Source organism: Vicugna pacos, chromosome 3 (assembly GCF_048564905.1).
Source record: "Vicugna pacos chromosome 3, VicPac4, whole genome shotgun sequence".
NCBI classification, from domain to species: domain Eukaryota; kingdom Metazoa; phylum Chordata; class Mammalia; order Artiodactyla; family Camelidae; genus Vicugna; species Vicugna pacos.
The window spans coordinates 66046361-66066472 of record NC_132989.1 but is presented as its reverse complement, the minus strand read 5'-3'; the positions used below and the strand labels follow the sequence as shown (position 1 = coordinate 66066472).

The following is a 20112-nucleotide window of genomic DNA, read 5'->3' as shown; positions in this document are numbered from 1 at the left end:
TTTGATATATAAATAGTACATGTACTACTAAAGATTTTTTAAAATCATAACATTCTTTCAGCACTTGTAGATAGACACCAAGCACCATCGTGTCAAATGGATTACTAACTGGCAGTCTTTACCATGCACCTTCACAGATGGAAGACCTTTAGCTCTGAAGGACGTATGGGAAGGCGTCCATGAGTGCTATAGGACGCGGCTGCTGCAGGGACCATGGGACACGATTACTCAGCAGGTTAGAGAGTATTTTCATTGTGTTATAAGTGATTCTTTCCCTCTGCTCATCTTTTCTTCTAGCTCTCTCTCCCCTCCTTTTTGGTTTTTGTTGTTGTTGTTGTTGTTTGTATTTCACTCCTCTACTTCCTTACAGATTTCAATTCAAAGACAGTTTTCTGTAAAATATCTTCCCAGACCCAGGCTTGGTTTAGCCTCTCGGTTTTAAGCCCTCATAGCACCCTGTAATTTTCCTTCATAGTGCTTTTTTACAAGTTGAAATTATATATATGGATTCAAAAAAAATTAATGTCTCTCTTCCATTATACTGTGTGCTCCCACATGGGCAGACCCTGTTTTTTTCCTCTTTGTTGTATATCCAGCACTAGCACAGTACGTATCATACAGTAGGTGTTCAATAAAAATGTATTAGGTAAATGAGAATAGACATAAAGTTGGCATATCACCAAGAAATAGATTATTTAGCTTACATCATCTAAAATTCTTTAGATTTTTACTCATAGGTCATTTGCAAAAAAAATTAACTTTTGATTAAAATAGATTTGCAATAGTGATCTGAAAAACTTGAGAAAATAGATCTGCAAAAGTAGATATAAAAAGTAAATTTACAAAAGTAGAGAAAAATGATTTGTCAATCATATAACTCATTATTACTGCCTTGCTAAAATCAGCAGTTAATTATTTTAGAAATTTAAAAATACTCATCACCTTGCAACCATAGTCTCTTTAAAAATAATTTTTACTTTTATCAAAAATATTATTTTTCCCTGCCTCTGTTAAGCTTAATCAAAGCTTCCTTTAAAAATGACTTTATCAGCCATTAGAATTTTTATGCCCTCTTATGTGTTTGATCATAATAATGACAGTTTACCTCCAATCAGCATAAGAATCCTTAGCATCTCGTAAGCAGTTCTTTGACAATGACTGCAAATGACCATTTTCTATGTTTTAATTGAGGACAAAACCAGGTTTAAGTATATGAATCTTTCACACTGCCCCTCAAATTAATCCTTTTCTTTCTCTTCCTGCTGTCACCTTCCTAGATCAAGCCTTATCACCTCTCCTAGAACAATTAGTAAAACTTCTGTTTCCTTCCTCCCTGCCCCTTCCCATTACACATCTTCCTAACCACGCTGTACTTACCTTACCCATGTGCAAACCTGCGATAGCTGTCTGAGGGCCTGTGGCATGTTGTCTAAATGCCTGGTCTGGGTTTCAATGGCTGCCGCTCCCTGGGTCCAATCTGACCTTGTCTCCCTCTCCTCCACACTGTGCAGTCTCAGCTCCTGCCGGACATGGCTGTTCACGTCTCCGAACCCATCTTGGGCAGTTTGTTCTTGGAATTTTTTCCAGGTTTAATGCTTTCCCTGTTGCCTTCCTTCTATCTTTCTGTTTCCTCTTCATTCTTTCATATGTTCCCTTCTCTGAAACCACTTTAGCTCACAAAAATGACCCCCTCCAAAATCCCAGTTCTGCAGACCAGGCAGGAGTGGTTGCTATGAAGAAAGATAATGTAATGAGATGTATAAACAAATCCATCATAAAGATTTTTGGCAAGAGCATTTTATTTTATGCAGTGTTTAAGATTAACCTTTAAGTATGTCAAGGTGAATGCTAAGTGTTTTAACTTTCAGTGTCTTGTCAGTGACCACAAACTGGCCAAAAATATATGTACTGTAGAATCAGACTCCACAGGACCCAGAAAATGTTTGGTTGTGAGAGTCAAGGAAGAGAGCAAAGGAGAGAGGAAGGGAACATCCAAAAATATACATGTATTTAACTGTAGTGCCTTTTTCTCTGCTCCTTCTGAGTTATGTCTTACATTATGTACCTGAGCCCGATTCTTTTTTTTTTCCTTTTTCTGTCACTAGCAGCCCTGTTTTAATCTCCTCAGTGCAAACCTATAGCACAATTCATAGTGGTCTATGTCATTTTGAGTTTTAATTCCACATTTCTGTGTTCTGATTTGTGACATATGAACAAGATTTTGAACTCAACCATATTTTCTTATTTTCCTAGTATGATCTTGTCAATAGATTTTGTTCTGTTGATGGAATTCCTAAGTTGCTAAACCAACCACTTGAATCAATCTGTGTACTGATAGTTTTTAATGGACTTGACTAATACCTTTTAGTTTACAGGCCTTTAAGCATCATATAGGCAGTCTGTTACTGGGCCATCTTTTTCCTGCTTATCAAAGTGTGGTAGTAATGATCAAATCCTATCGCAATAAGCATTGCTGTCTCAGTACCAAGTGTGAGACCCACTTATTGGGAGGGATATTTGATATAACCAAACTACAACATAGCTGTAACATTTAGATGTTCCTGTGGGATTTGTCTAACTGGGATTGATCTGTGAATAGGTATCCCCAACTACTTTTGATAACACACTTTATTTAAGCCTCAGAATTGCTCATCATAATGTATGTCTAGGCATTAGAGACCTAGCAAGGGAAACTCATTTGTGGCCATTGTACTAATTTGATATTTGAAAGTCATTATGAGTATTTACTTTGGAGGTCTTAGCTTTTAATCCCAGTTTAGTTAGTGGGTTTGTATTTATGTGCTCTTCTTTGCTTTCAGAGAGTGTGTCCTCATTTTTGTAAGGCCCCATGTGGAGAAAAAAATAGGGTGTCCTCAGTGCTGTGAAGGGGAGGGTGTGATATGGCACTAGGGAAGAATGAGCTGATAGAATATTGGTGGCACCAAACAGAAGACACCATTTTGCAGAATTATACTAAAGAACCATTAACTTGCAGACTGAGAATGATAATAATATCCTGTCCTCCAGAGTGGCTCAAAAACAAAAGCACCCTTCGTATAATATAAAATGCATTTCATTTCTTTTTCAGGCTTGATTGTGCTCACATAGTTTGTTGCTCTTCATCTTCAGTAATCTCACTTCTGTTCTCTCAGCATTTGTCTTGATGATAAGCACCTATTCATGTCAGACATGAACCCTCTCTTTTGAAGATAAGCCACTCATGAATCTCATACATTTGATTATGGTGATTATTTACCTGCTTTTGTCCAACATTACAGGCTACCTATTATCTCAACCATGCAGCCTAATAAAGAACTTCTAGAAGAAATTGAACAGATGCCTAGGTTGGATCTGCCTAAATTGGCACAGTGAATGTTACAGTAATGATCACTGGAAGATGTGGTCTCTGTGTTTTAGGTAAAGAACTCCTGTCATCTTGGCATGAACTAAAATCAGAAGATAACAAATCATACCTTCAGTTTTCTTTGAAAATGTGTGTGTTTATGTATGTCAGTGTGTAATGGTCGGATAAGTGATTTTTTCTTACTGTTTTTTTTTAAACTTTATATTATGGAAGATTGTAAACATATATAAAAGTAGAGATAGAATGCACTTGCAAACTAATGGCCAATCTTATTATTTTGGTATCTCACCCAATCTGGAATTTTTTGGTAGCAAATCCTAGACATCATATTATCTGATCCATAAATATTTACGTATGTATCTTTAAAAGATAAGAGCTCTACACAAATGTTTATAGCAGGTTTATTCATAATAGCCCAAATGGAAACGACTCTGAAGTCTTTCAGGGAGTGGATGGTTAAACAAACCATGGTACATCCTTAGCACGGATACTACTCAGCAGTACAAAAGAACCAGCTATTGATACTCTCAACAGCCTGGATGACTCTCGAGAGAATTACTGAGTGGAAGAAGCCAATCCCAAAAGGTTGTGTAGTATTTGAGTCCATTTATCTAACATTTTTGAAATGACAAGATTTCATATTGGAGGACAGATTGCAGTTATCAGGGGTTGGGGGCGGTATGGGTGGAAGGGAAATGGGTGTGGCTATAAAAGACAACATGAGGGAACCTTGTGGCGATGGAAATGTTCTGTATCTGACTGTGTCAATATCAGCATCTTGGTTGTGATAATGCACTATAGTTTTGCAAGATGTTACCATTGGGGGCAACTGGGTGAAGAGTATGAGTGATCTCTTTGTATCATTTCTTACAACTGCGTGTGAATCCACATTTATCTCAAAATAAAACTTTTATTTTAAAAAGGTAAGGATTCTTAAAAAGCATAACCACAATTCTATTATCACAACTAAAGTTGTTAATAATTTCTTAATATCATAAATAAGCAAATGATGTTTCAATTTCTCCAGTTCTTTTCTTTCTTTTTTCTTTCTTTCCTTCCTTCCTTTTCTTTCCTTCTTTCTTTCCTTTCTTTCTTTCATTTTTTTCTCCTTCCTTCCTCCTTTCCTTTCTTCCTCCCTCCCATACTTCCTTTTTTAAAAAAATAGTTTCTTTGAATCAGGATCCAAATAAGCTTTATACATTAAAATGGTTAACATTGCTTAAGACTTTTGAAACTAAGATTTCTCATTCCTTCCCCTCTTTTTTCCTTGTAGATTTTATTAAGGAAACAAGGTTGTTTGTTCTATGGTTTTTGCAGTCTAAATTTTTTTTCCGAATTATGTCTCTATGTTGTTGTTTACTATGTTCCTCCCTGTTTGTTGTGTACACTCATAGTTAGATCTGGGAACTTGATCAGATTCAGGTTTGGTTTTGGGGAGTAAGAATACTTCATCAGTGATTCTGGATACTTTCATCAGGAGACACATAATGTTTGGTTATCGCTCTGTTTTGTGACGTTAGGAGCCATTCATGATTATTGCCTAGACCCATTAATTCGTCAGAGGGGTTGCAAAATGGTGATGTTCTAATTCTATCACTCATTATTTATTAGCTGGTCTACTTCTGTAATGACAGAGTTTTCCTCACCAGCTCAGTTACTTGAGGTATGCTATGTATAGAAAAGGCAGGATAAATGCTTGATTCTTTCTTTTTATGTTTTAGTTTTCAAGATAATGAATTGGTTCTCTAGCATTCTCCAAAGATGACCAAGAAAGTTTTTTTTTATGAAGTCATGGATATAAATGTTTTATGCATTTCTATTCATTATGGTGATTATCATTACTGATGCTTGATGTCTTACCTCTGGCCAGTGAAAGTCTCTTTAGCTTGGCTCCTGAGTTATTTTGATACAACCCAAGTAGTGTCCATACGACTCCGTTGATGGCTTCTTGCTTTTTGATATGACACGTGTTACACGTATTGTGCAATTCTTGCCCAGACTTGGCATGCACCATTCTCCAAGGAGGGTAGCTTCCTTTCAGAGCCTTTTTCTAGGTGCTGTGCCAGACAGAGTGGATTGAATTTTGGGCACCACCACTTACTAGCTGTACGACCTTGGGCAAATTACAAAAACTCTGTGTCTTATTGTTCCATTAAAGATAATGGCAGCATCTACATGGATTTGGTGGGAAGACTAAGAAAGAGGATAGTATACAAAACTCATCCTATGTCATCTCCTTTCCAATATATTTCTAACATCCAAACTGTGCACTTTAAATTTGGAAAACTAAGACTTTTGAGGTACTTTGCTTTCTGATTTTACGTTTCTGGACAAGGCTGTTCAAGTACAATTAAATGAATGGAATTGGGTGGATAAAAGTGGAAAGAAACTTAATGGTTATTTTTCCTCATATCATCCCATACAAGTACTGTGAAAGAACTGGAAAAGGAGGAGCCTTGAATACACATTTTGCATGTCCCAAATACCACTAATTTCACTTTGAAGAGTTTAGCATATCTAAAGCATGCAAAGATATGATAATTTCATTGCATTTTCATTGTATTTCTATGATAAATCTCTCAGAGTAAAAAAAAAAAAAATCAAAACATCACAAAAAAGCAAAACTCCTAAGGTACTTTTTGGTGAATAGATTGCTTTTGACTCTCAGTGATGCAGGAAGTCATTGGCTAAGGATTCTTAAATAATGAAGCTTGATATGTTGCCTGGTGATTTATAATGATAGCTGATAAACTGATGATTTAATTGTGCTTCCTCTAGTAATAATCTGAAGTGCTCGAGTGAAGTTCCAGTGATTGGCTTTCTTCTGAACTCAGTCTCCCTGGAGTCTTTAGGCATCTCTTTTACACAACATCCGATAACTGACTTTTAACTGCTCCTACTTTAAATAATACAAATCAATTAAAACACACAGCTGTTTAACAAAACTCTCAGTGTTGGTATAGGTCTCGGTGGGTATTTCCTGATGGCTCATAATGACATCAATTTAGTGCACCTGGTAGGATCAGTGTGAACTGGAAGTGGCTTAATTCTTAAATGACAAGAAAATTAAGAAGCCTTTATGGATTGCTGCTGCTTCAGAATAACTGCCAAGTCCATTGCTGGCTCTTTCATGGTGGAGTTTTATTTAAACGAGACTGCAGACATCGTGTGATGTTTTCTCTGTAATTTGCTGCTCATTTGTTGATTCTGAGTTTCTAGGTATTCATTCTGGACATTAATTAGTTACTTTAGTGGCTGGGTTTAAGGTACAACAGTAAATGTATCTGTCTTGCAGACTTTTTGTAGAAACTTTCCAATGTTTTAACAGTCCTCAGTAATTCTACCACACTTCCCTGTCTTCAGAGAGAGAAGTATGCTTCACTCTGTTGTATGTCACTTTCTTTGGTATCCTAGGGTAATGATGACAGTGCTATTTTCCTTTGTCTCTGTTAATAATTATTTTTAGATTGTCAATCTGCACATGCATTCAGACTTTTCATATTTATTGAATATTGATGCTGTGGATTCCATACATTGTCAGAGTACTTCACTTTCCATATTCATTTTTTTATCTGTTCAGAAATATCCTCTGTCACTCACACTCTATTGTGCTTTTCTTGTTTGGGGGTAAAAAAAACACATTTTTAAAAGTTTTGTTTGTTCCTCAGACTTTTCTTACATTGAGAAGCATATGAAAGTTCTCTCTCATTATCTGTGACTAAATAAGTAATTTTTCTCAAAAATTTTTTTGGCTTTACACTGTGGAGTGTTTCAGAAAATCTTAACTTCATACTAAATGCTGTTTAAGCATTGGTATAATATTACTTTCTCATCCAGCTTTTAATTATTAAATTAATTTCTAAGACATTTTGTTTTATTCCATTTTAATGAGAGTTCAAGATACATAGTTAAACCAGGAATTTCTTATAAATAACCAGGTTATATTGGTATATTTGGATTTTATTTCTTTAAATTGAAATTTACTTCACTATATAATAAAAACAAGACTAGTGAGTTACTGTTCTTTGTAATATGTGTATCTAGTTGAGCAAAATATTGCTTAGCTTTTTATCATCAAAGTTGCACTTTTGACTCAGCACATGCTTTGAATTTATAGAAGGGCTTAAAGAATTTTCCAGCATGTCATTGATCCTTAAAACTTTCGTTCCTAAAAAAGGAGCAGCTTATAAATGTGAAAATAAAATACCATTTTAAATATTTAATAATTAATTTTAATATTACTCATCTTAGCACATTTCATTTTGATAATTACCTACCATCAATTTTTAATTTTTAATAAACATCTTAGTTCCAAAACTTCAAGTTTGAGGAATATTTATATTCTCATTTTCAGTTTTTGAGAAAGAAGTTATTGGTGAGTGGGCAGCAAAGCAGCAGCTGAGGCTGGTAGACATGCCTAGGGAGCAGAAGGGCAGACACAGGACCTGCAGGGATGGAAAGCAGGCAGGCTTATCCAGATAGGTTTTGAGTCCCTTGTAAGGTATAAGCTTCCTAAGATAGATGCTATTTGTTTTATCTCATTTTTGGCACAGTGGTTCCTGCATATTCAGAGTCTATAATGTAATTATTCCACCTCCCCCCCCCCCCATTTCTACTTCCTACTCCCTTCCCTTCTCTTTTCATCTGTTGTTTTCCTGGTTATTTTCCATGTCAGCTCTTAAATTACCATACTACATTCACAGTCTATATTTCATAGTTTAAAATTTGACCAATAAATAGAAAAAAATACCAAAGTATATAAAGTGTGTATGCAATTACTTTATTGCATGCTGTTATTTTTCCAGTGTATTAATTCATTTCTACTTCCTTCTATCCAATCTGAATTTCAGAAACATTTAAAGTGGTATGTATACATACACTCAAATATACCATTCATACATATACTATAAACATCACAACAAGTGACTAAGAACTAAATGATGGAGGGGAAAGGACAGTTTTACAGAAAACCTGGGCTAAGGGACATTTCTGAGCTTTCTAGAACAACAAATAACAAAAAGGGAAAGTCAATTAAATACATTGCTTTCATTCTGTTATGGAAGGAAGCAGACAAGTTTACCAGGAGAGACTATTTTTTTTCTTATATTAAACTTTAGGAAGATAATTTTACAAATATGAAAAAATAATCTCCTTTAGATACTACTTAAACTTTAGGAGATGAGGAGGGAGTGATGTGCAGTTGTTGTTGTGTGAGAGTTTTAGTAATGTACTATGTATGTGTGGGTTTACACTGTAAAGGTTCTTATTAGTAGCTTGCTGTTCAAATTCAGCCTGTGGATGTATTTTGAGTGCTTGGAAAGTTTTTTTAATTTGAATGCCTTTGGACTGGGTATGTCTTCTGTAGTTAATTGTGATCAGTTCCTCTTCCTATTGCCTCATACTGTGTTTATTTCATTTACTTTGCCCAGTTGTCTTCTAAAGGAATTTCAGTTTGCCTATTATTCCTATGTTGACATAAGATACAAGGAAAGAGTTTAGAGCTTCTGTATGATTCTGAATATATGAATCTCAATACATAGCTTGGACTATCCTCAAATAAAAGTGATATCATTTGAGCTTAAAATTTTTAATAACTATTTTTTTCTGATTAAAAAAGTAATACATACTGATAAATTTTAATAAAATACAGAATGTTCTTAAATATACAAACAGCTCATACAGCTTAATATCAAAAAAAAAACCCAAAAAACAAAAAAACAAGCAACCCAATCAAATAATGGGCAAAAGACCTAAACAGACATTTCTTCAAAGAAGACATCCAGATGGCCAACAGGCACATGAAAATATGCTCAACATTGCTAGTTATTAGAGAAATGCAAATCAAAACTATAATGAGGTATCACCTCACACCAGTCAGAATGGTCATCATTAAAAAGTCTACAAATAATAAATGCTGGAGAGGGTGTGGAGAAAAAGGAACCCTCCTACACTGTTGGTGGGAATGTAAATTGGTGCAGCCACTATGGAGGACAGTATGGAGGTTCCTTAAAAAACTAAAAACAAACTTACCGTATGATCTAGCAATCCCACTCCTGGGCATATATCCAGAGGAAGCTCTAATTTGAAAAGACACGTGCACCCCAGTGTTCACAGCAGCACTATTTACAATAGCCAGGACATGGAAACAACCTAAATATCCATTGACAAATGACTGGATAAAGAAGATATGGTGTCTGTATATGTGTGTGTGTATGTATGTGTATATATATATATACACACATACATTTACATATATATATATATATATATATATATACACACACACACACACAAACACACAGTGGAATACTACTCAGCCACAAAAAGAAATAAAATAATGCCATTTACTGCAACATGGATGGACCTGGAGATAATCTGCTAAGTGAAATAAGTCAGAAAGAGAAATAAAAATACCATATATCACTTTTATGTGCAATCTAAAAAAAAAAAAGACACAAATGAACTTACTTACAGAACAAAAACAGATTCACAGACATAGAAAATAAACTTGTGGTTACCAAGGGGAAAGGGGTGGGAAGGGATAAATTGGGAGTTTGAGATTTGCAGAGACTAACTACTATATATAAAATAGATAAACAACAAGTTATACTGTATAACACAGGAACTATATTCAATATCTGACAGTAACCTGTAATGAAAGAGAATATGAAAATATGTATGTATACATATGACTGAAACATTATGCTGTACACCAGAAATTAATACAACATTGTAAACTGGCTATACTTACATTAAAAAAAAAAGTTTAATAAAGTATGGAATAGCATAAAGAAAAAATAAAAATTATCCATAATCTCAAACATTATAATTTACCACTGTTAACTTTCCAGTGCATAGCTTTCCAGAAACATTATGTATATTTTTTCATATAATTATATGTATACATATATATGTATATATTATATGTAAATATATACAAACACAAATTAGATCCTAATGTGTACCCGGTTTTTGAAATTTACATCATAGACATTTTTTCATGCCAATATTTAAATACAGCTAAATTCTCCTTTTGATAACTGCATAGAATTCCATTCTAAGGTCATGCCATAATTGTTTTAACCAATTTTATGTTGTGAACATTGAGTTCTTTTCCAATTGTTTGTATTATAAACAGTTCCTAAGTGGACATCCTTACACATACAGTTTATGCAATTGTTGGATTATTTCTTTGGAATGAATTCTTAGAAGTAGAACTGGTGAGTCAATAAGTATTCACTCTTAAAGGTTTTGTTAGCTATTCCCATGCCAATCTCAGAAAAGGTATACTAACTCCTCCTACCAGCAGTATATTCGAGATTCCTTTCCCTAAGTGCTGGCTAGGACTGGCCAAAATTGTTCTTCTTAATGTGTTACAATCTCATGTCAACCAGGCTTCTGATCCCAGCCATGTATCAAACCATCAAACACCAGAGTTACTGATGAACCAAATGTAGGTTTTTCTTGCAGTTGATAGGCATATATATTTTAGACACTGAGCAAGTCAGTGTATAGTGAGAATTAAAGGGTCTGATTTGCATTCTTGCCAAGACTGAACATTGTTTCTGTTGTCCAGAGGCACTTACGGGGTTACTTGCTAGCAGGGCTGAGGCATTTCTTTGTCAGCTTTATTAGATTTGCACAAATGATTGAGCAGAATCCATGGAAGCACGTAAAACCTGCTCCTTTAAGCATGGAAGGTAGGCTCTTGGATGGCAAGATTTTTGTGGGCTGGACTTATCAGTCATCCACCTCACCCAGATAACAAGACTCATGTGGAATATTTGAGTAAAATTGTACCAGAGCAGACCTGCCAGGATGAGGTAACTATTAACTGACCTCCCTCGAAACAATAAGAGTTAGCATTTTGAATACTTTCAAAATACTATCTGTTTAGGTTCTGAAGAACATCTTCTAAAACTGACAAATTTGGTTTTGGCACAGTTGTGCTTGAGCTGTACCTCCTGGCAGCAACTGGCTGCGAGATGAATGTATTCTTTAAGTAGAACCAGGTCATCACCATGTAGACAGCTGCTTGTCTTTCTGTTTGCTGTCACCGAAAATCAAGCACTCACTTCTGAAAGCTCTGTGAAATTGGAAATGAATATAAAAGTGTGAAGCATGAATGCAATTCTATTATGTAAGCTTCTAAGATTAAAATTTATCTTGTTATAGGTTTTTCAGTAACAATAGCTAACACTTAGGGAGCATTTCCCAAGTGCCAGGTATTCATCTAAATACTTTACATATATTATTTCACTTAATCTTCTGAACACCCATATTAGGTTGATCTATTCTCCACATTTTAGAGAAGGAGAAATTGAGGCACAAGGACATCAGATAACATGCTAAAGCTCAAACATTTATTAAGTGACAGAAGCAGAATTTGAACTCATGAATTTGAGAGCTCTATCCTTAACCACTGTTTAAGCCCCTCCCACAATGTTTATTTTATTCTCCAGATATTATCATGTTAAAGATGTGTTAAAGTAGATCTGATCTATTTTTGGGTCATGGAGACCGCTTTGAGAATCTGATGAAAAATCTGAAACCTTTTTCTATACACACAAAAATTTGCAGCCCTAATAAAGAGGACATCCAAATCTTTGGAATTCGTAGTGGCAGTAAAGGATTATAATGCAGCCTTTATTCCACCCTCCTCCTCTTATTCCCTTCCTGTACTGTAACACTGGAAAGTTAAAATACAATTCTCCATCTCCCTCTTGAAGAAGGATCTGAATTTGATTAAGGTTCATCATATTGGTTGCATTTGTGCAGAATTTGGAAGGCAGAAGTGTTGGGGGCTGTATCTTGTCAGAAGCACTGTGGGTCATGAAGGTTGTCTGGGTGTCTCCAGTGTCCAGTCACTAGCTTTGAGTGTGTCAAGAGGCAGCAGATGGGGGTGACTGTTTTGCTGGTGTGAATTGCAGCATGTGTGGCGTGGCCCTGGAGGTGGCTGCAGTAGAGGCAAGTTTCTGATCGTGGGGGTGAGGGTGTGATTCCAGAATGTCAGACACCCGATCTGAAAAGAAGCATTATGTTGCATGATGTCCAGTTCTCCAGGTTGTCTTTAGGAGTTGTTCCTGGAGAGTCACCTAGAATTTGTTTATTCAGCCCTCCCAGCGAGGGCTTCAACTAGACAGAGGAGATTCTGGTTTTTGCAGCTGAGCCTTGACTGTTACAGTATTATATGGCTAGACCCAAGGGTGGTTTTTACAACGGATGGGATTTTGGCTCTGAAGTTAGAAACATTTGGGTTCTTTTTCAAGTTCTACTTACTAACAGTGTGACCGAGGACAATTTATTTGACATTTCACCTTTCTCTTTTTCAAAAGGGAAATTATTTCTATGTTGGGACTATTGTAAGGACTACCCCACTGGGTTGTTGTGAGAATTATGTGAGTTAATGCATGTGATGTGCCGAATATAATGCTTGGCACATAGTTGCGTTACCAAGTCCAAATTCGTTCTGCTTGCTGCACGACAGGCCAATAAATCGGGTTACGAGGTGTTTGGGCAAAGAATAACGACTTTATTTGGAAAGCTAGCAGACCAAGAAGATGGCAAACTAATGTCCTGGAGAACCATTTTTACCTAAGTCGGAATTCAGGCTCCTTTTACATTAAAAGGGGAGGGGGTGTTGTTCATTGTTGCAAACTTCTTGATGTCAAAATCCTTTGTTCTTGCAGCTGTCCACTCAGGTCAGTTCACGAAGTTCCTGTAAACCTCCAACAAGACAAATGTTACTGTCTGTTCTGAAATTTTTTATCTCTATATGAATGGAAAAGTATTATATCCTTAAAGGTCAGAGCTTGAGAATGGGCTATCCTATCTATTTCAGACTATAGGCAACATTCTTTTACAAAAGGTGCAGGATCAGTATGACTAAGCACAGGAAACAGAACACAGGGTTAGAGCTAAAGGAACAGATCTGATGTGAAGTCAGATTTGTTCTTTCCTACTACAGCTGACAGTGTGAGCTATTATTATCATTAATCCATAAATACTTTGAAAAGGAAAAAAAGCAGTGGGCATAATTCCTGTTTTGTATAAAATACAGCACTGCAGTGGTCAGTAGAGTAATTGTGGAGCTTCAAGTTTCCTACAACAATATATTCACAGGCTCCAACTGATAGTTTATTGAGAAGGAAGCTGGTATAGAGTACTTAGGGGTTCATATTCACTCAGTTAGCTAGATAGAGTTTTGTAGTTCTCCTTCAAAGAGCATTCCAAAAATTCTGGTACCAAATCTCCTTCCTCAGGAGAGACCTTCAGCTTTAGATGGCCATTTCGACGTGCGTTTTTTCGCATGCTGGGGTTGGCAGATCTTAGGACGGATGTCCCAAGGCTGCAAGAGTAGCCCCTCTGGGCCTGTGAGAGTCCATCCCCACAGTGCTCCCCCCAAGCCATGCTGTGAGCAGTTGCACTCCATGGTCTGTAGTTGTTATCGGGCCTGTGGCTAAACCTGCAGCTTCCCATTGAGATATAGAAATATCTTAGCATATCCAAATTAGAGTTGCTTTAAAAACTTTTTAAAGAAGCAATACTGGGAATAAATTTTTTTTAAAATTGCTACATATAAGGAAGTGAACTAGATATTAAGACTTCTTTCCTAGTAGCATTAAAGGGTAAAGAAACACAATTCAGGTATAATTTGTTCAGTTATATTGAATAGCCAACAAGGCTAGCTAAATTAAAACATAAAAGAAATGTTCTTTGGTTTATGGGCAAAATATCTCTAGGAATTTTGCACTGTTTGTGCAGTAAAAACGTAACTGTTTCATTAAATCATTGCAGTGTCACCAGCACTGCACTAGTAATTGTGATGGAACCAGAGGAAGGCAGTGTATTTTACCTGACTAGAAAAACTTGTGTTATATGCAGAAGAGAAAATGGTAATATACGTGGAGGCTGTGAGATAGAATGTGATATAGAACACAGATCTGATCATGTCACTTCCCTTTTTACAGAAAGGTTAACGATGTTCTGTTCCCAAACCAAAGTTCATATACTATTTGAAAAATAGAATTAAATAGTATAGATATTGTAGTCAAATTTTTAAACCACTTGCTGGTGAAAGGAGTTAAATTGAATACATGTCTAAGTAGCTTCCTCTATTTAGTATGCTCCTTTCTACCAGGCTGTCTCTCCATCCCACCCCCATCCACACCCCCAGCCGTATTCAAATAGTCTTTAATAGCCAAGAATGCAGTGCCCTGTCCCTTACACCCTCACATGGTAGTTCAGGCAGATTTTTCAGACTTGTACTTATTTTATTTTATTATTTTTAACATTTGTTATCAAGTAATAGTCATTTTACAATGTTGTGTCAAATTCTAGTGTAGAGCACAATTTTTCAATTATACATGAACATATATATACATATATTCCTTGTCATATTTTTTTTCTGCTGTGAGCTACCACAAGATCTTGTATATATTTCCTTGTGCTATACAGGATAATCTTGTTTATCTACTCTACATTTTAAAATCCCAGTCTGTCCCTTCCAACCCCCTGCCTCCTTGGCAACCACAAGTTTGTATTCTGTCTATGAGTCTGTTTCTGTTCTGTATTTACTATTTTTTTTAAGATTCCACATATGAGTGATCTCATATGATATTTTTCTTTCTCTTTCTGGCTTACTTCACTTAGAATGACATTCTCCAGAAACATCCATGTTGCTGCAAATGGTGTTATGTTGTCAGTTTTTGTGGCTGAATAATATTCCATTGTATAAATATACCACTTCTTCTTTATCCAGTCATCTATTGATGGGCATTTAGGCTGTTTCCATGTCTTGGCTATTGTATATAGTGCTGCTATGAACATTGGGGTGCAGGTGTCATCCTGATGTAGGGTTCCTTCTGGATATATGCCCAGGAGCAGGATTCCTGGGTCATATGGTAAGTCTAGTCCTAGTCTTTTGAGGAACCTCCAAACTGTTTCCCACAGTGGCTTTCCTTGCTTCCCTCTCCCACTCTTAATGATTTAGATGTCTTCTTTTACAATTTTGTGTTTATTCTATTTGTAATTCATGGTAGTTATCACCTTTCCAGGTATGAGTTTCTCGTTTTTGTAGCATCCTGCTTCTTTTCTATTTAGAGTAGACCTGCCAATATTTCTTTTAGCATGGGTTTAGTGTTGCTAAACTCTTTTCAGACTTATACTTATTGATACACAGCCAGCGGGGAACTCCACCAGAGGACAGCCAGCCAGTCAATGCCTTAGACCTCGAAAGTTTGCTTATGTAACCTGTTTAAAGTTTCCTAAAGCCATCCTCCTCCACCTTGGTTTGAAAGTGGTCATGCAATCAAATCAATTGCAAACAGCCTTTAAAGGAGAAAATATGTTTAAGAGTCCTGTAATATGATCACTTTTGATCCTCCTAAGTCTATTTCCTACATAGAAATAATCAGCAAGTTGCAATTATTTTCCACATTTTATTTGAATTTCTTCACAGGCATGTTTGACATCAGTGTCACCACCAGGAAAGGCTAAATGATCAATTGTATTGGTCTCGAATATGTAAGTGATATTTCCCCTTGGACTTTGATTTGGGAGATTTAAGTTGTAATTTTACACAAGTTTGGCTGTTGTTTTCCCCTTTGATCAAAGTGGCTGTCCCTGTAGGTGTGGACCATATGGAAACTGTCTTCTCCAAACAGGTCTTCTACTGATGAAACTTAAAGCAAATCATTATCATTTCGTGTGCTGTGATCTCCTAAAATTATTGTGTCAACTAATTTGGGTTTCACACTGGGTTCAGGGAAGCCCAGTGTGTGAGTGGGGTTATCTTGGGACTATTTTATGTGTGTTAGGTTATATACGAGGTGTGAGGGGGACAAAGTGACATATTTGGGAGAGACCAAGTAAGTTAGATGGCTGAAATGTGCCCTGCACCTTACTTCAGTCAAAGCAGCTACACTTTCTTCTGTTTTTTTGGTTCCTTGTAAGGTTTTATTTGCAAAAAATGTTCTGCTGCTTTAAAATGTTTGAAAACGTCTGAGCTAGAGGACATATTGCCTAGATATAATTCAAAAGACTGTCAAGTTAAAGCTAGACAACTAACATTGCTTTGTTCCTTGACAAGAGGAATTTTAGATATGTCAGGTCTATCTTTTGCAGGAGGTGAATCAGGAATATATAAGTCCATATTGTTTCCAGCAGATTGCTAAGAAAAAAATCCTTTTGGTCTTAACTGAGATCAGTGTGGCCAGGCTTACCTTTGCATCTGCTAAAGTTATTTTGTGCAGCGATTGAATAAAAATAGTTCTTAGATTCCACAGCCTTGAATATGACAGTTCATTCTGTCAAACTGAGGCAACTTCTAACAACTAATGGTATGGCCCAGAAGGAAGGTGAGCAGGGTGTTTGAATTGAGCTTTCCATCCTGGCACTTCATAAGAGACAGACTTTTGGCCCTCTGGGTATTTTCTGGAGCTTCTTTAGAATCAGAAAATGTAGCCAGTTAACTTTGGAAACTAAGGATCTTTAAGTTTCTCCAGCTGCCAGTAGTGTCTCCCTTTGTCTTCAAGTTAACTCAACAGGCTTGTACTTTAGATAAAGTTTGCCAATCTGCATGCACACCAAGGAAGCTTAAGGAAATCACCCCAGACGCCCCTTCTTCCTTGCTTGTATGTGGCCTGCTTTCATTCCTGTCTCATTCCTGCTTGGCTTCAAGTACTTTGTGGTGTAACACTAGTACTAACCTTCCCTGGTCCTATGACCTGAGTACTTGAGAGGTGTCTTCCTGATGCACAAATCTCAGCTTTCTCCTGTGAATGTTGGCTTTGGACTTGGTTCCCTATGTTACTTGAAGAAAATTTCTCCTCTCTTCTTCTGGCCCACAAACAACAAATTTGGCAGGATCTACCTAACCATCCAAAATCCTTTTCAGCCAGGATGGTTTTCCAAACCAGTCTAAGTATAGCGGTGACTTTCCAGGTGATGGTTTGGGAATCTTAAGTGCCCCTTATTTTATGTCTGTCTGTCTGTCTCTATAGATAAAATGATTTGTGTGCCCACACCAAGTTCACATTCAGGGGTTCAGTTGACTGACCTCAGCTGAGTCTGGGTTTCCTGAGCACTCTTGCCAAAGGCTGGTTTAGCAGGAAGTAAAGTCCATTTCCTAATGTAGGAATATTCTCTCCAGGTTCTGGATGTTACATGATGTTATGTGTCTTGTCCATGAGAAAGCAAAGCCCTCACATATTTTGGAGTGAAAATATGAGGAAAATTGGGTGGCAGGGAGGGACTAGGCCTGGGGAAGTTTGATTAAGAGGATTCAGCTGGTAATGCAGTATATTTCCCTTGGGGTTTTCATTTAATTCACCTGCCCAATTCTAGATTTAATTCGTAGACATTCTAAGTAATATTAGATCATATATAAGTGAGAAAAAAGAAACCAGATTTTCATTAGATTTTCATTTAATAACCAATATAGAAGGCTAGGATAAAGATGCATATTTTCTACATGTTTTCTGGAGTTTTGACCTCAACTTTGAACTCCCTCCAAAAAGCAAAGATTCCACAACCTGAATCCATGGTCTAAGTGGCTATTCCTCTACCATTTTGCAACATTCTAAGGACTGACAGTTATTGTATTTTAATTGAAAAAGATTCCCAGGAGGGAACAGCACTAGAATAGTTTCTTGGGTTTTGGAGATTTATTCGAAACTTTATTTAATTGATGTTTTGCTTGACTTTTCACATTGACTTTTCTGAAGATCGAACATCCTTATTTTGTCAGTGGAAGTATTACTTAATGGTTAATATGATCATTTACCTTAAATTTCCTTTAAGAAGCACAACATGCCCTAAATATTTCTAGGGACATGTGCACATTCAGTTCAGGCCTATACGTTATGTAGCTAATTTTCCCCTCGTTTTTCCTACACAGGTTTCAGTTTAAAGCAGGCCAGTTCCTCTGATCATTTCTCTTAGCTGCAGAGATTTTTCAATTCTAAATGTTAATACTGATTTCTTTTAAGAAAGAAGTCTGGTAGGAATTTTGAAATTTTGGGTGAGGTTAATGGAGGATTGCTAGTATTTCGAAAAGAAAACAAGGAAAGAAATCTCCAAGTGAAACAAAAATAGTTTCACAAATACTAAGTAAACATTTTTTTTCTGGCAGAATATTTACTGATTTTTCTCAAAACATGAAAACTGCATTTATTATATTTCATGGTAGCATTTGTGTGCTTGTGAGAGATTGTCTCAAACTTTTCTTTTTAATTAATGCATTTCCTAATTCTTAATATCTAGAATGTGAGTTAAGTATTGAAAAGAACATAGAACTTATACCAACAAAGAGGTGGATTGAGGCTGAATCTGTCCCTTACAAACTATTTGCCTTGAGGCAAGTTACCTAAAAATCAATTTGCCTAATATAATATAGTGACACCAGCTTTCTTTTGGGTAGCATTTGTCTGATAAATTTTTCTCTACCCTTTAATTATTCATCTTTCCCTGTTTGTTGTTGCTGTTAAGTAGAATATTATATTTTTAAAATTTATATACAGTAAAATTTACTTTTTGTATGTGGATAGTCCTGTGGGTTTTGACAAATATATAGAGATGTGTAATTCTCACTATAATCAAGATATAGAACAGTTCCTTTACCCCTGCCCAAGATTCCCAGGTGCAACCCCTGTTACTCAGCCCTTTCTCCTATCCTGACCCTTGTTCTCTGTACCTATGTTTTCCTTTTCAGAATGTCATAAATGGATTTATATGCTATAGGGTTTTAATTCTGGCTTCTTTCACTTAGCACGATGCATTTGAGTTTGTGTTGCTGTATATATCAATAATTTGTAACTTTCTGTTGCTGAATAGTATTCCATGTATGAATGCACAACATTTTATTTATTCGTTTACCAGCTGAAGGACATTTGGATTGTTTCTAATTTTTGTTGATTAGAATACTGCTACTGTAAACATTCATTAACATGGTTTTTGGTTAACATAAATTTTAATTCTTTTTGTTAAATGCTTACGGGTAAGATTACTAGTCCATATGATAAGTATTTGTGAAAAAACATCAGACTATTTTCCAAAGTGTCTGAACCATTTTGCATTCCCACCAGCAATTTCTGGGCGTTCCAGTTGCTCCACATCCTCATCAGCAATGGATATTGTCGGTTTTAAAATTTATTTTAGCTATACCAATTAGCATTTAGTAGTATCACAGCGTGGTTTTATTTTGTATGTACTTAATGACTGATGCTGTAAAGTAATTTTTCACGTGCTTGTTTGGTGTTCTTATATTTTCTTTGGTGAAGTGTCTTTTCAAATCTTTTGCCCATTTTTTGATTGGATGCTTTATATTCTTTTTGTTGAATTTTGAGAGTTTACATATTCTAGATACAAGTCCTTTACCAAATGTGTGATGTACAATACTTACTCCCAGTGTGTAATTTCTCTTTTTATTCTTTATGAAATATTTTATCAAAAAAATTTTTAATGTACTGTACTTTGAGTTGTATTAGATAATTCTTTGCCTAGCTCAAGGTTACAATGGTATTTTTATAGACATTTTATGGTTTTTTTTTTATACTTATGTCTATTATCCATTTTGAGTTAATTTTTGTGTAAGGTGTGAGGTGTGGGTTCAAGTTTATTTTATTTTTCTACATACAGATGTCCAATTGGCCCAGCATGATTTGTTGAAAGCACTATTCTTTTTTGATGGAGTTGCCTTATACCTTTGTCAAAAATCGATTGACCATATATTAGTGGATCTATTTTTA

The 20112-nt window shown here is 35.9% G+C and overlaps 1 protein-coding gene across 6 annotated transcripts in view; it reads left to right on the top strand.

The window, feature by feature from the left end:
• ATG10 (autophagy related 10) overlaps positions 1-20112 on the top strand; it is a 203943-nt gene that overhangs the window by 128862 nt on the left and 54969 nt on the right. For all 6 annotated transcript variants that reach the window (XR_012071350.1, XR_012071349.1, XM_072958441.1 and 3 more), the window contains one exon: positions 138-235. Coding sequence is in view for 4 of the 6 variants with exons in the window: in XM_072958441.1 (XP_072814542.1) it covers positions 138-235 (98 nt within the window). In the remaining 2 variants the exon portion in view is untranslated. The remainder of the gene's footprint in view (positions 1-137; positions 236-20112) is intronic.